Source organism: Lontra canadensis, unplaced genomic scaffold, assembly GCF_010015895.1.
Source record: "Lontra canadensis isolate GAN:19392208 unplaced genomic scaffold, GSC_riverotter_1.0 scaffold16, whole genome shotgun sequence".
In the NCBI taxonomy this organism is placed as follows: domain Eukaryota; kingdom Metazoa; phylum Chordata; class Mammalia; order Carnivora; family Mustelidae; genus Lontra; species Lontra canadensis.
This window is the reverse complement of record NW_022631010.1, coordinates 4,888,606-4,904,180: the sequence shown is the minus strand read 5'-3', so window position 1 is coordinate 4,904,180 and position 15,575 is coordinate 4,888,606. Positions and strand designations below refer to the sequence as shown.

Genomic DNA, 15,575 nt, shown 5'->3' with positions numbered 1-15,575 from the left:
ACCTAACCCCCTTGCCACCTCTGTAAAGCTCTTAGGAGGAGTGGTACTGACTCCAAAAAGGTAATCCAAATTCAAATACTGGATTTTTATTGAAGCCAGTGGCCTCACTGCTCTTCTAACCAAGTTTTACATACACAACTGCTCTGTGTGCAAAGGACAACATAAAATCAAAGAGAAAAACAGCCAATTCAGCTTTCTATTTAACAGTCAATATACTATATGATGAAGCACATACTTCTGGGACCTTCCTCTCTCCTTATCACCCCTACAAGGATGGGGCGCAGGAGGAGGATGGAGACGCAACATAAATATTCTCAGAGCATGGTAAATACTCTTGGTCTCAGCAGTCTGCTGGTCCCAGGCCAGAAAATTAAACCCTCTCTTAAATAAACTAATAGTTGCCTCTCTAAAGGGCTTCTACTCCCACAGAAGCTGACTCAGCAGAAGCCAGAGGAGGACAAGTGCAACTCAAGCCTGAGCAGCTCTTCAGGGAAAGGGCACAGAAGCAAAAAGACACACCCAGTAGCAATACGAACACCCAGCCCCAGAAGGCGTGCATGATTTAGCGCTGGGGTGGACACATGGACAGTGGACAGTGCCTTTCAAAACCCTCCTCCCCACTCTCTCTGGCCTCCTGCCAGACATCTGGGGTCTGCATCTTTTTCTGGCCAGCATGAACTCAATAAGTGGCACCATGAACAGAGTGGAATTAGATGGACCTTTAGGAATCAGTCAAGGATCTTTTATGTCTTTTTAATCAGTATTAAAATGAGATTGTGTTCTTTTTGCACATTTCACCTGAAAAACTGGGACCCAGAGTATTTGGCAAGGGGACGATGCCAAAGGAGGCAATGACCTATATGAACTGATGTCCCTAAGCTGTCCGAACAACTCAGAGCTTCAGACAGGGGTGTGAAGGGACAGGTGGTGGGAGCAGACCTGCAGTGCTGATATGTCCCTGCGAAACGGGGAGAAGAGAAGAGTCGCACAGGCCCTCGGTAACAAGTTCCTGTTGGAGGGGAGAGATTCCAACGGTATCAGAGCAGTAGCTAGCTGGGAGTAAACAAGGTGAGGTCCATGAGAGGCAGAGAGCAGGGCAGACCTGTTAGATCGGAAGGACAGGGTAAGGGGTGGGGGGAACTGAGGGCCCATGAACGAGCCCCAAGGGCAAGAACAAGTAAGTCTTCCTCCCCTTTCAAATCCCACTGCACACCGTGCCATTCTACACGTCCACTTTCTGGACTTACCGGGCAAAGGTGAAATGAAATGACTGGGGCAAGTGAGAGAGTCATTCAGGATTGGAAAGGGGAAGTGAGGCAAGTGAGGAAACAAAGTTTCTGCTGGGGACACTATACACTGAGCAGGAGCCCAACACTCATGAGTGGAGACCCCATCTCTACCGGGTCCCAAGGCCTGAGATGTTGAAAGGCAGGGTAAGTGGAATGCAGAGCGGGATGGGCAGAAAGGCCAAGAACAGGGCTATCTGGGAGGAAAACACGGTTCCTGCTTCCAGGTGTGTGTGTGAGGCCCCTTCTTTTCAGCCTTATATCCAGTCCTAGATTCTACAAGAGGGAACAAGGATGTGTGAGCCTGGAGAGGGGTGGGGATGGGGGATGCTAAGTGTGTATCTGGGGTCCCTGTGAGATACTTGAGGTCTGGGATTGGGTCGGGGGGAAGGGAAGCCAAATACCCATGACAGTTCTTATCCTTCTCATGTGACTCCTGTCGGTGGGCGTTAAGTATGAGAGGGGGTGGTTGTTTTGCCCACTGCTCTGAAGGACAGAGGAATGGGGCTGCAGGGAGTGGAAGGAAGTGCCTGGCTCTCGGGGCTCAGGATGTGTAAACTGTTTGAGGAGGGATCCTTAAAGCTCCGTGTCAGGAGAGGAAAACTTAAGACACTGGGTGTACATCTGAGAAACTAAGAAAGGATTAGGGAGTTTGAGAACTGAAGCAGTGAGAAATGAGAGTAAGGTTAAAATCTCACCATAAGAGATGCAAGGGGTGAGATGAGATGCCCTACTCCCCAGAGCTGGTACTGGTTTTGAGGGTGAGAAGAACGTGACAGTGAGGGGCAGGCTAGGAATCCCGTGCGTATGTAGGGTGTGTGGCTGGGAGGATATTTTCCCTGATGAAGTAGAAGAGAACTGAAGGGGCAGAAAGGGGGCCAGGCCCAGTTCTCACAGGAAGCTAATGTGCAGGATGCTGTGGAGGGTGAAAGTCATGGGCAAGGGAAAGGGAAGATGAACAAAGTTTCCCCCCAAAGAATTACACAGCAGGCAGGGCCCAGCAGTCCTGGGGGATCTGTGGGTGTGACACGCCCCCCAGCTCTGAGGGGCAGAGCCTGAGGATGGGAGAGTGGGAGGCGGGCTGACCCTGTAGGGTCAGCTGTTGGGGAGGAAACCTTACCTGATTCTCACATCCAGGGTGCAAGGGTGTACCTGTGGGGCGGTGCGGGAAGGTGGTGGTTTCCCAGAACCTGAGCTGGGGATGGCAGCGGTTGAGTGCGCTGCACTGGGCCCTTCAGTAAAAGGTGAAAGGTGTGTGTGCTCTCTGGGCCCGTGCTGAGGAGCGAAGGAAGGGTCCCTGAGTGGGGCGGAGCAGACCGAAGCTTGCGGGTATAAGCGCGCTTGGATTCAGATGATCCGGTGGAAGCCCAAGTGAGTACCATCCGCCCCCCCGCCCCCGCCGCTGTGTGGGAAGGAGCTTGGCGGAGTTCAGGCAGGTGAGGGGCGCCCAGGGGAGCTAAGCCCTGTTTCAGTGTCGGTCCACACGATCCTGGCCTGGGAGACTGCCAGGCTGTGCCGAAGCAAGCTTCTCTGAGTTTCCAAATCAAGTTGCCCCAGCTGTGTTGTGAGGGGTGCTGGGCCGGCCGGGCCAGCAGAGCACCTCCCCGACCCGCACACCAAGTCGGAGGTGCCAGGAGCCCCAGGGCCGGGACTCGGGCGGGGGAGCGTCAAGTGCTCTGGCCCAGAGCTCCGGCCCTTGGATCCGGGCAGAAGACACCTCACCCCCACGACCCTGGCCCCGGGCCCGCTCTTTGGAGTACCTGGTCGCCGACACCCAAGGCGTAGTAGCCGTGCGTCACCACCTCCCAGTGCAGAAAGCAGATGAGCGCGTCCTGCGCGCAGGTGATGGCCGGCGCCGCCGACGCGTACAGTACCTCCAAGCCCGCCATGGGCACCCCAGGCTCCTGCGGCCGGAGGAAGGAAGGGACACAGCGCGGTGAGCGCACTCAGCCCTGCGACTGCTGATGACTCCCTAGGCTACTCCGCCAGGCCCACCTGCAACCAAAATGGAGACGCCCGGGGGCGGAGCGCGGCCGCCGGAAGTAGCTCCAATTCGGCTCAGTAGGGCGAATGCGCCGGCTGGAAACTAGAGCGGGGCACTTAAGGGTTCCGCCAGGCAACCAGGGGGCGGGGCGGGGGCGGGGCGGGGGCGGGGCTCTTTCAAGCGGGAATCCTGCTTTTCCAGGTAGCTGGAGCGACTGCCACAGGCGGGACGTTAAATAAGGTCACCAGGAGAGGCCACCTTGTTCTGAGCCACAGACTTCCCATCCTCAGAACGGGGTGGGCATATGTTGTGGCGAGAGAGTTTATGAGATACGGCTAAAATATATTCATAATAGTTGGCACTATGCAGTTGGCACGTAATTCTCAATGCATTACTTGAACTCATTAATTTAATCCTCACGACCCGACCCTATAAAGTTGGTATTAATGATAGCCCCATTTTCTAGAGGGTGAATTTGACCGCCATGACACAGCCAGCCAGTGCGTGGCCGAGATGGTGCCAGAACCTAGCAGTCTGGCTCCCAGGACAACGTTTATGTGCTAGATCCGGTGCCCAAACCTTTACACCACCCTATCCACAACTCCGTGAGGTATGTTCCATTATCATCCCCATTTTGCAGATGACAAAACGAGCTCAGAGAGCTGAAGCCACTTCCTCCAAGAAGACAAAGCTGCTGCAGGCAGAGCTGGAGCTCCTAATCCACTACCAAATTTCAATCATTTATTTGCCTGTCTCTGTGATTTTTACTACCTGTTATTCCTTCCACACATTTCTCAAATCCACTTTTTGTTTTTGCTCAAATTAATTTAGTTTTCCCATCCCAGTCAGCACCCTGTGGCAAGCCACCATCATCTCTCAGTTGGATGACTGCACCAGCTTCTGAACCACCCTAGTTCATCTCTGTCTCCCAAAAGTCTGTTCTACACTCTGCATCTAGAGATTCTGTTAGGACACAAGCCAAATGACATCCTTCCTCTGCTTAAAATCCTCCCGGGGCTCCCATCAGGGAAAGTAAAGTCCTCCCCATGGTCTGCAGAAACCTGCAAATGGTCTGTGCCCTCTCCCCACTCACCTCTCTGACATCATCTCCTCTAACTTTTTCCTCATCTCCTGCACTCTTGGCTGCAATAACCTGGACCACCATCCTCTTGTGCCCACCTCGGATCCACAAGCAAAGCCAGTCAACTTTATCCTCAAAATGTATTTTGAATCTGACCACTTCCTACCGCCTTCACTGCCTCCACCCTGGTCTGAGCCTCTGGCATCTCATACTTGGACTAATACAGTAGCTTCCTAACCAGGTTTCCTCTTCCACATGTTTGGTTCTCCAGGTCTCTGAATGTACTGCTGTCTCTGCCTGGAATGCTCTTTCCCCATACACCCACATGGTTTGCTCCTTCAATTTTAAGTGACTCCTTCTCTCACCTCCTATTGGCCTCAGCAGACACCTTCCCTGACCCCCAGCCAAAATAACCTCATCTACCCTTTAATCCCTCCCTTACCCTGCTTTCTTTCCTGCAAAGCATTAATCATAACCTGACCTTCTAGCAGGTATCTCTTTGCTTGTTTATTTAACGACTGTCTTTTCACTAGACTGTGAGAAGGGAACAGAGGCCACATCTGTCTTGTGCACAGGTATACACCTGAGGTCCTTCCTGGCTCAGGATATACTTGTTGAATGCTGAGTGAATGAATTTTTGGTGTGGGCCCAACTTTGTGGGGTCAGTCTCATCCCTTTCACAGTTCCCCACTCACTTTGTTACCTGGCCCTGTATCACTCCACATTTTGTATTCCTGGGACTTTTCTAGGACACCCAGATTCCTGAATCCCATCTGCAGAAGTTGTAGTTGAGCGCCTGCGGTAGAGTGCAGGCATGCTGACCATACTCTGGGTTGTGTTAATGCTGGTGGACTCCTAAGACACTTTAAATGTCCAGTTATTGAAAATTTGACCGATCGTTCCCTCATTCCTTCACTTATTCATCCGCTAAACCTCCCTAGGCTGTGTTGCCAGGGATGGCCATGCCGGCTGCCCAGGGGTGGTCCTGTTCCTAAGTACCTACTGTGAGCCAGACCCAGGTGAACAAGCTATAGTTCCTTCCACTCTGGAGCCCACTGTCTAGAAATAAAAGAATTACAGACAAAGGTAACCCAGTGTGAAGACCATCATGACATAGGGATACTTGGAGGTCCGTGCAAGCCCAGAAGAGGCATCTAATTCAGGCTAGAGGTCAGGGTGGGCTTCTTGGAGGAGGAGATGCCCAACGTGAAAGCCTTTCATGCCCAACATGAAAAGCCCTCAGGTAGGGAATTGCGCAATTTAGAGGAAGTGGCCCTTGGTGCTTAGAGGTGCCTGCTAAGGAGTGAATTGGACACCATGGCATCTGCTATTCCCCAGCCATGCCCCCCAACCCCGTTCCCAAGGGTGAGCCATGCCTTCACCAGTCTGTGGCCCAGCAGGCAGCACGGAGTAGATACTAGCATCTGTGTGCCACGGGAATGAGGTAAGCTTTGTCTCTTGCCCTGGGCTGTGTGTCCTTTGGGCCAGTACTGTGTTCCATTCACCCCTGAACCTCTGGGTCCTCCATGGATGAGAGCCCACGAGAGGATCCTCTGGGACAAGAGGTTTGTGTATATCCTGCCCCTGGTCCATCCAGCACTCTCTGGGGACTTACCACCATTGAAAATTGTCTCAGTTGTCCCTGTGAGGCCTGTGATTGGCTGAGAAGGGAAGCAGGTGGAAGGTGCCTCCCCAGCTGGGCCCTCGCTACCTGGGCAGGGCAGAGCCCATGCCAGAGATGAGGGCGAGGGCCCAAGATGATGAAAGGAACATGAGCAGTGGCTGCAGCCACCAGTTCCTGGTTGCCAAGTGACAGCAATGTGAGGATTCTAAGCTCCCTGGAAACTGTATCCCTGGAAACCATGAAGAGGTGAGCTGAGGGGCAGGGCCCAAACGGGCAGTGAGATGGAATTATTCCACACTGGAAGCCTTCTGGTTTTTTGGCTTAGCATCATTCTAACAACCTCACCTCCTCCAGGAAGCCCTCCATGATTAGTAGTGTTCATTACAGGAACCCAATGGATGAGTTGGAATGTAGAAATGGGGAAACCTGCCTCTAGTTTTCAGGGGGTCTGAAAGTTGTAGGGAGCTTTCAGGGGGTCTGAAAGTTGTAGGAGAGCACCAGCAATGATCACAGCTGCCTCTTGTCCTAAGGCAGCATTCAGGGGGAAGATCTGCAGAGGCGGCTCCAAACCTGAAGGGAAACTCTGGACCCATTGTTATTGGAGAAGCAATAAGGTGCTTCTGCTGTCTCCCATTGCCTGGATCTAACCCGGAGTCCCACCAACAAGTCCTTCTGAAAAAGGGTGGGCTGGACGGGGATGGTATTGAGGCTCTCACAGACAAATTGGTCAATATTCTCTTACTTAATTCCCGTAACTCTTTAAGGTAGAAACTAATGTGACCCTCATTTTTAAAGTGAAAAGAGTAAGGCACAGGAAGGTTGTACCATGGCTCCTCAGTGACACAGGATTTGAACCAGATGGTATACATCACTTGTGGCTTTGCCCCATGACAGCGTCCAAGGGGCTTGCAGGCCTGCAAGCTCTGTCCGAGGTCTGCACAGGAGATGGTGAGAGAGCTGTGACCGAGTTTTTCAGACTTTGGCTAGTGGCTGGTAAGTCTGGGAACAGGGAAAACGGTATAGGCTGGGGACTGAGAAATTGTCCCCAGAAATGGTCTAACCATGGGAAGTCTCTCCAACCACAGCGACCAAGGAGGGTCCATGCAGAGACAAGAGAAGCCACAAGAGGGCGCCCGGCCCCACCCAAATGCCCACTGAGGGCAGCCACGCGCTGTTAGGTGCCTATCTCCTTTCCCTTATCCTCTTTCTAAGGGGAGGTTCAGGGGAGCCATAGACTGGGGATGGCAGTGCGGTCAGATTTTTCACAAATGGAAATGCTCAGTAGCCCTGAGCACTGTTGACCCCAAGGGGAAACCGTCCTCAGGGGACACCAGTCCCAGCGGTCAAAGGGTCTGCTCTCCTCCTTTTTAAATTTCATTTTATTTCATTTATTTATATGACAGAGAGAGAGCACAAGCAAGGGGAATGGCAGAGGGAGAGGGAGAAGCAGGCTCCCCACTGAGAAAGAGATGGATGTGGGGCTCCACCCCAGGATCCCTAGGATCATGACCTGAGCTGAAGGCAGACACTTAACCGACTGAGCCAACCAGGCGCCCCTGATCTGCTCCTTTCTGAGGCCATTCTTCTCAAATACCCCACTTCCTTCAGCAGACATCTTTGTATCCATCCTTTCACAGACTTGGCCCTGATCCTCTCCCCTCCCCCCCAACCTCTGCCCCTTCCATCTCCAGCCCCGAAGTCCCATCAGGCCCTTGCCCCACCTGGTGTGGCCCCTGGCATGGGTGATCAGCCTCATGGAGAGGCCAGTTGCTCCCCTAACTAGAGCATCAGCTTCATGAGTGCAGGAATGGCATCTGTTTGGTTCACTTCCCTCCCTCCAGCTCCTAGAACAGTGCTTGGCATACATAGTGGGTCCCAATAAATATTTGTTGAATTAACAAATAAAAGAACAAATGCATAGATTGGAAAAAGTGTCTAGATCTTGGAGTCAGGCAGCCTGGGTTTACATCCCAGTCTCAGTGCTTACTCTCTGTGCAACTTGGGGGAGATGACTTATCAAACTGTCAAATAGGGATTATAATTGTGTCTCCAGTGGGGTTGTCAGAGAGGATTCCTGGAGATGATGTCACTAAAGTGCCTCCCATGGTGCCTGGCCCATGGCAGGGGCTCCTAAGTGGTGCCTCATTATTTGAGCTAATGAGCCCTTGGAGAGCAGCTGCTATTTATTGAGAATTTACCATGTGTCTAGCACTCTTCTCACGTTCTCCAGTTCCATTTTCGTAACTACTTGGTGAGAGGTTGAAGAGCTCAGAGGGGTTCAATAATGTGCCCAAGGTCACACAGCTGAGAAGAACAAACTTGGGTTTCTCTCCAGAAGTTGAAGACTGTAGTGTGCAAGGTCAGACTTCTTGGGCTCAAGTCCTGGCTCTATCACTTTCAAGTGGTTTGACTTTGGGCACGTTTCTTAGTAGGGAGATGTCAGAAGGAGCAGTAGGGGGCTGCTGCATAGGCCTGGGTCCTTCTTTCAGATTTGGAGGAATCAAAGACACCAACTGTAACATTGCAGCTTTGTTCCCTTGAGATTGAGGCACCAGCCAAGACCTCTGGAGGCCTTTTTAGCTCCAGCCCCACCCGGACCCCCGTTATATACCGGGCCATTTCTTTGGATTCCACCTAGAGCTGGAGTCACCATGTAGTCAAGTAGGCAGGACACACACACAATCTCTCTCTCTCTCTCTCTCTCACACACACACACACGTAGCTTCAGAGGAAGAAAGTGTTGGCTTTAGCTGTGTAACCTGGGCTCCATTGCTCTGCCTCTCTGAGCCCTAATTTCCTCATTACTTCATTGTAAAGTGAAGGGTAAAGGGTAGTGTCATATAGGAGCAACATCTGGAAAATACCCGAGACAGGGCTGAGTCCTGAGCACTGGAGGGAAGCAAGGAGCCATAGGAAGGTTGATCTATAGGACTATTGCCAGAGGATCTGGCACTGATTTCTACATCTCTATTAGAGGTCATTTTCAGAAAAAGGTAAAATCCTGATTTTTGTATGTATCTGGAAGGGAGCACGTGTTAAAGACTTAATTTTACTTTTTAAACAGTGAGGGAATCAGACAGATGTTAGAACCAGTTCAAAGAAAAAATAAAAAATGCATGAGTTCATATGGACAAAAAGAACTGAACAAGAAATGGAAGCAAAGCTAGTTTTCCCACAAAAGGGAGGGAAGTGAATTCTACCAGACAAGACAGAGTTTGCATGCTAACGAGTTAGTCACCGAAGAGGAGCAAAATAGCTCAAAGACAGTGAACAGGGTGAGAATCACACCGCGGGAGGGGGTTCTACCCTTTTCTCTTTGGCCCATTTTGGCCCAGAAATTTCAGGCCCAGAGTCTCATGCGGGCAAGTGCAGGGCTTCTCAGCCCTTCTGGGATCAGTGTCCTTATCTGTGAAATGGGGTCACTAACCATCTGGCCTCCCAGGGTTGTCCTGTAGGTGACACAAGCTGATGGAATTGAGTGTCTAGATGGGACCTTGCGCACAGGGTGGATTGCACCCTCAGTTCATCCTCCTCACGGCTCGATCTAGGACAGTCCGCTATAGCCTCTGACGAGCAGACCAAGGCTCACAAAGGTGGTCGTGCTTGTCCCGCGAATGGAAACTGGTCTCACAACCCTGGGATGCTGTTGAACACCAGTGTGACCTGAGGCAGGTCACTCCCCCTCTCGGGCCTGTCTGCGCATCTCCCCAGGAGGGTTCGATCCAGTGAATTCTGAATGCCACCTCCCAGTCCCTGTGCTCCATGGGAGTGCTCCAGGGCTGCCAAGCTGACCAGGCCACAGCAACTGTGGGAACGGCCTGGTGAGCAGGTGGTGTGAGTAGGGCGGTCAGAGACACTGATGGCCAGGGACAGGCGGGGATGAAGTCCAGCCTCCGGCATGCAAACTTCAGAGAGGCCAGAACCACCATAGTTTCCACCTTGCTCACCAGCCTGGTAGAAAGGGCCGGTCCTGGCTGGACTCTAACAAGATAAAAAAAAAAAAAAAAGATGTTTCCCAATTGCTGTGTCAAACTCCAGGTTGGTGAGAATGAGAAGGATGAGGCCCAGGCCAGCTCATCAGAATCAATGTTTTCCCTCTGCCTACCGGTGGCCTAGCTGTCATCCCACACACAGCTGTCCTCTGGGAGCATCTCTGTGGCAGCTGCAAGGCAGGTTGTCCTCCTTTGGGTCAGGGCCTCCCATACACCCAGCTCTCTGCCAAGTCCTTTGGTGGAGTTAAGGGAGGGGGGCCCCTGTCTTCGGAGGGTTTCATTGTCAAGTTCTCCATCAGGGATGCAGTGCTTAGGATGCTTCATGTGCAAAGGAAGGAAAATCCAGTGCAAACAGGTTTGGGCAAAAAACCCTCCAATTTATTGGCTTATGTAACAAAATTGTCTGTCTTAAGGAAACAAGTGAAATGAGGAGAAAAGGGGGTAGGAGTGAGGCAGGCATATTCTGCCTTGGGAGGACACAGAAGATCTCCCAGACAAGAGACATTTGAGCAAAGACCTGGAAGAGGTGAGGAAGTGAGCCAGGTGGAAGTCCCAGACAGCCAAATGGCAAGTGCAAAGGCCCTGAGGTGCAAGTGTACTCAGCATGTATGTCCAGAGCCTAGAAGGGGGGGAGGGGGGAGTTGAGGTCTAAAGGGTCACCTGAAACCAAATATTGGGAAAAGACTTGAACGAACAAACGAAAATGTTTTTAAAGAAAGCTCTTTATCTTGTGGCCTAAAACAGAGTCTGGTTCCTGCAGGCTTTGGTGAGGATGAGGGTTGAGGTGGGGGAATCAGGTGGGATAGGAGGATGAGGCAAGGACCACCCCTTCCAAGCTCAGCCCTCTTTGACCTTGGGAGACTCAGACTAGGAGCTAGAAGGAGAATTCATGGCTTAGCTCCATAGCACAGCTAATTAACGGTCCTATCATTAGTGAAAACCTCAGCAGACAAAGCCTACTCTGGAGTTGCCTAAAGCCACCCCCACCTCCTGCAACTGGGCTGGGCCAGAGCTGTGTGTGATAGGGGCTGGCCCACCACGGATAGGCTCTGGTGCACAGAGCACTCTCTGTAGTGGAAATGTCCAGACCTGGCCCCCATCCAGGGGTCATAACTTCATGGGGGAGTAACTGGTGGGCATTCCAGGCTCTGAAGACACTCAAAACCTTGGGAAAGAACAGGAGATATTAACCAACTACTTCGTTTTACATATGGGGAAATTGAGGCAGGGGGCGAGGAGCTGGTATACCCAGGGTCAAACAAGGGGATAACCACAAAGCTAGGACTTGAATTCAGACTTCCTGATTCCAGTGCTCCTTTTTTCAAATGGGGAAGACTGAAGAGCCTAGAGGGCATGCCAGCCCCACAGTTAACCTCTGCGTGTGAATCCTGGCTTCACCAGTTGTTGGCTGCGTGCCCTTGAGCCTGTCACTTCACCTCTCAGTGCCTCAGATGCCTCTTCTATAAAATAAAAATGATGCTAACAACAATAATTAACCTGATAGTTGTGGCCTAAAGGAAATTAGGTGTTATCTGCAAAACGGCTAGAAAAGTAAAAATGGTAGTGTTGGGCTTCTGAAAATTCTCTCTTCTATAGAAGCACTGAAAACTGGGCAAAAAATGGTCAGAATCAACATTTTCAGAATTATTGAATTAATCAAAGGCTCACAGCAATCAAGGAAACAGTTATTCAAGGCAAATGGTTAAATCTTATTAAGACATGACCCTTCTGCAGCCCGCCCCCCACCCCCGCCATGGTAGACCTAGAATCCAGCAGCCTGGTGGCCACCAGACATGACAAAATTCAGTTGCATCTCCTTCAAAGCCTTGTTCCCAGAGTATTGTCATTATTTGGCCTGTCTGATGGTTCCCTGGAAGACCCCACTTGCAAGGTGGACTTTATTTGACCTGACCAGGAGCTCACCCTGAAAAAGCAAAAAGCTCCCCCATCCTGGGGGGGGGAGCATTTTACAAAAACCATTTAGAGGCAATTGTTTAACTTTGGGGCAGCCTGAGGCGGTGGCTAATGGTTGGCAGAAAACAACAGGCTTACCTGGGCTAACCAAAAAGCTTAATAGGAAAAGCTGAGGAATGGCGTGTCCACAGGAGGCTGTGAAAAGTTCTGACATATTCCTGGGAATCTGAAAGGCTGTGTGCATATATGTGGAGGGCTCCATGCACCCGGGCTGTGCAGATGTGTAGGAAAGATCTGAGAAGATCCTAAGCTCTCCCCTCTGGCTACGCTTAGGGCCCTGCTCAAGCTAGAAGAGAAGGCAGAGGCAGAGTTATCCAGCCCTTGGCATGAGCCCTGGGAGCATGCCCAGACATGCACAGATGGCCCTTCAGCAAGGACTGGGAGACTCACCCATTCCCAGTGCTTAAGAACATCTCTGCTCAACCATTGGCTGACCACCACAGTAACTGAACAGAGACATTTCAGTCCTGCATGAGAAAGAATACAGACTTTAGAGAATTCACTCTAGAAGTCACTAGAACAAACAGCAGCAACAAAAACCTGTGGGGATGGAGAGAATCTGGCTTCCAGAGTCACCATGTTATAGTATGTAAAATGTCCCACTTTTCACCAAAAAAAAAAAAAAAAAAAAAAAAACAAGACCTGAAAATAAATAAGAAGCCATGACCCCTACCCAAGAGGAAAACAATCCATGGAAACTGTCCCCAACAAAGCCCAGACATCAGGCTTGAAGCCCAGACAAAGACTTTGAATACTCTATTTTAAATACATTCAAAGAGCCAAAGGAAACCATGTGGAAAGAAGTAAAGGAAAGTAAGAATGATGTCTCACCAAATAGAGAATTCTCAGAGAGATAGAAATTATACAAATAGAGCCAAATGGAAAGCTTGGCGTTGAAAAGCACAATAATGGAAATGAAAAATTCACAAGAGGGGCTCAGCAAATGACCGCTGGTAGGAAAAGGATCACTGAACTTGGAATTAGGTCAACTAATGATCCAGCCTGAAGAATGGAGAAAAAGGAAGAGAGCTGCAGAGATTTATGGTATAACATCAAGCATAACATTGTGTGCATGACAAGCATCCAAGAAGGAAAGGAGAGAGAGAGTCAGAATATTTGAAGAGATAATTTGATGAAAAACATGAATCTACACATCCAAGGGGCTCAACAAATTCCAAGTAGGATGAACTCAGAGATCCACGCCTAGACACATCATAATCAAACCAGTGTACATCAGAGACAGAGCAAGAATCTTGAAAACAGCTAGAGAGAAGTAACTCATGAGCTGGAAAGATCCTCAACAAGTTCACAGATGATTTCTCCTTAGAAACCTCTAAGCTCAGAAGGCAATGAGATGTAATAAGCACTGAAAAAAAAAAAAAGACTGTCAATCAAGCATTCTACATCCAGCAAAACTATCTGTTAAAAAATAAAAGAGGGGGTGCCTGGGTGATTCAGTCAGTTGAGCATCCAACTCTTGATTTTGGCTCAGGTCATGATCTCAGGTTCCCTGCTTCTGGTTCCATAATCAACATGGAGTCTGCTTGAGATTCTCTCTCTCCCTCTCCCTTTGCCCCTCCCCACTCTCACTTCCTCTCTCTCTCTCTCTCTCTCTCTCTCTCAAATAAATAAAATCTTTTTTAAAAAATGAAAGAGAAATTAAGACATTCCCAGATAAACAAAACCTGAAGGAATTTGTTGTTAGCAAACCCGACCTTCGAGAAATACTTGTAGGGTGAAAATGAGAAGATGTCATTGAAAGAAATTAAAGATCAAAATAAATGGAAAGATATCATGTGTTCATATATAAGAAGATATAATATTGGCAATACTCTCCCAATTGAGCTACAGATTGATTGCAATCCCTCTCAAAATCCCAGCTGATGATTGTGAAGATATTGGTAAGCTGATTCCAAAATTATATGGAAATGCAAGGGACCCAGAATAGTGAAAATAATCTTGAAAATAAGGACAATATTAGAAAGTCCACACTTCCCTATTTCAAAATCTACTACAGTGTTATAAAAACTGTGTGGTACTGGTATGAGGACGGGCATATGGATCACTGGAATAAAACTGAGAGCCCGGAAATAAAGCCATATATTTATGGGCAACTGATTTTTGACAAAGTTGCCAAGATAATTCGATTGGGGGAAAGAATAGTTTTTTCAACAAATGGTATGAGGACAACAGAATATCCAGGCAGAATGGAAGTGGATCTCTATCTTGATCCATATATATAAATGAACTAAAAACAGATCAAAGGCTTAAATCTAAGAACTTGCACTAGAAAAGTCTTAGAAAAAAATTTAGGAGTCAGTTGATTTCTTAGATGTGACATCTAAAGCATAAGTATTGGAAGCAAAAATTTAAAACTTTTGTAATTCAAAGAACATGACCAAGAAAGTGAAAAGACCACTCAAGAAATGGGAGAAAATATTTGCAAATCATTTATCTGGTATGGTTCTAGTATCCAGAACATACACAGGACTTTTATAAGTGAATTTAAAAATCCCCCAATAGCTCGATTTAAAAATGGGCAAAGAGGGGCACCTGGGTGGCTCAGTCAGTTAAGCATCTGCCTTTGGCTCAGGTCATGATCCAGGGTTCTAGGATCAAGGCCACATTGTGTTCCTTGCTCAGCAGGGAGTCTGCTTCTCCCTCTCCCACTCCCCCCTGTTTGTGTTCCCTCTCTCACTGTGTCTTTTTCTGTCAAATGAAAAAAATCTTTAAAAATTTTTTAAAAATAGGTGAAGGACTTGCGTAGACATTTTCCCAAAGAACATATACAAATAAGCACATGAAAAGAGCTCAACCTCCATTATTCATTAGGGCAATGCAAATCAAAACCACAATGAGATAGCCCTTCACACCCATTAGGATGAGTCAAATAAAAAAGGGGACAGTAACAACTGATGGCAAAAAAACATCAAGAAATTGAAACTCTCGTACATCGCTAGTGGGAATGTAAAATGATGTCACCCCTTTACAAAATCATTTGGCAGTTCTTCAAAAAGTTAAATGCAGAGTTACCATATAATCCATGAATTCCAGTCCTATGTGTATATTCAAAGGAACCGAAAACCTATTCACACTCAAACTTGGACGTGAATGTCCACAGTGGTAGTATTCATAATAGCTCCAAAGTGGAAAAAAATCCAAATGTCTATCAACTGATAAATGGATAAACAAAATGTGTTCTATCCATCCAACAGAATGTTATTCAGCCACCAAAAAAGAACGAAGTACTAATCCATGAAATCACACAGATGAACCTTGAAAATGCTAAGTGAAAAAAGCCGGACTGAAAAGGCACATATTGTATTCTGTTTCTAGGAATTGTCCAGAATAGTCAGAAACAGAATAGTCCTCAGAAGCAGAGAGCAGAGAAGTAGTTGCCAGAGGCTGGGAACAGGGGCAATAGGGAGTGAGGGAGTGATGCTAATGGGGATGGGGTTTCTTTTTTCCCTTTTAAAAAACAGGCTTTAATTTTTAGAGCGGTTTCAGGCTCACAGTAAAACTGTGCAGAAGGTACAGAGATTTCCCATATACCCCACACTCCTACATCAACACAGCTTCCTCCTCTTTCAAAACCCCACACTAGAGTGGTACATTGCTACAATCAGTGAACCTA

At 48.7% G+C, this 15,575-nt stretch overlaps 1 protein-coding gene across 4 annotated transcripts in view; it reads right to left on the bottom strand.

Moving 5' to 3' along the window:
* The window catches only part of PSMF1 (proteasome inhibitor subunit 1), a 46,666-nt gene extending 40,528 nt beyond the window's left edge, over positions 1-6,138 (bottom strand). For 3 of the 4 annotated variants that reach the window (XR_004382859.1, XR_004382860.1, XM_032859000.1), the window contains exons 1-2: positions 5,967-6,138; positions 3,047-3,190 (exon numbers count right to left, since the gene is read on the bottom strand). Coding sequence is in view for 2 of the 4 variants with exons in the window: in XM_032859000.1 (XP_032714891.1) it covers positions 3,047-3,190; positions 5,967-5,972 (150 nt within the window). In the remaining 2 variants the exon portion in view is untranslated. Of the gene's footprint in view, positions 1-3,046; positions 3,254-5,966 lie in introns of those variants that run through there. The other variant, XM_032858999.1, reaches the window with a different exon arrangement.
* Between the last annotated feature and the right edge of the window lie 9,437 nt (positions 6,139-15,575).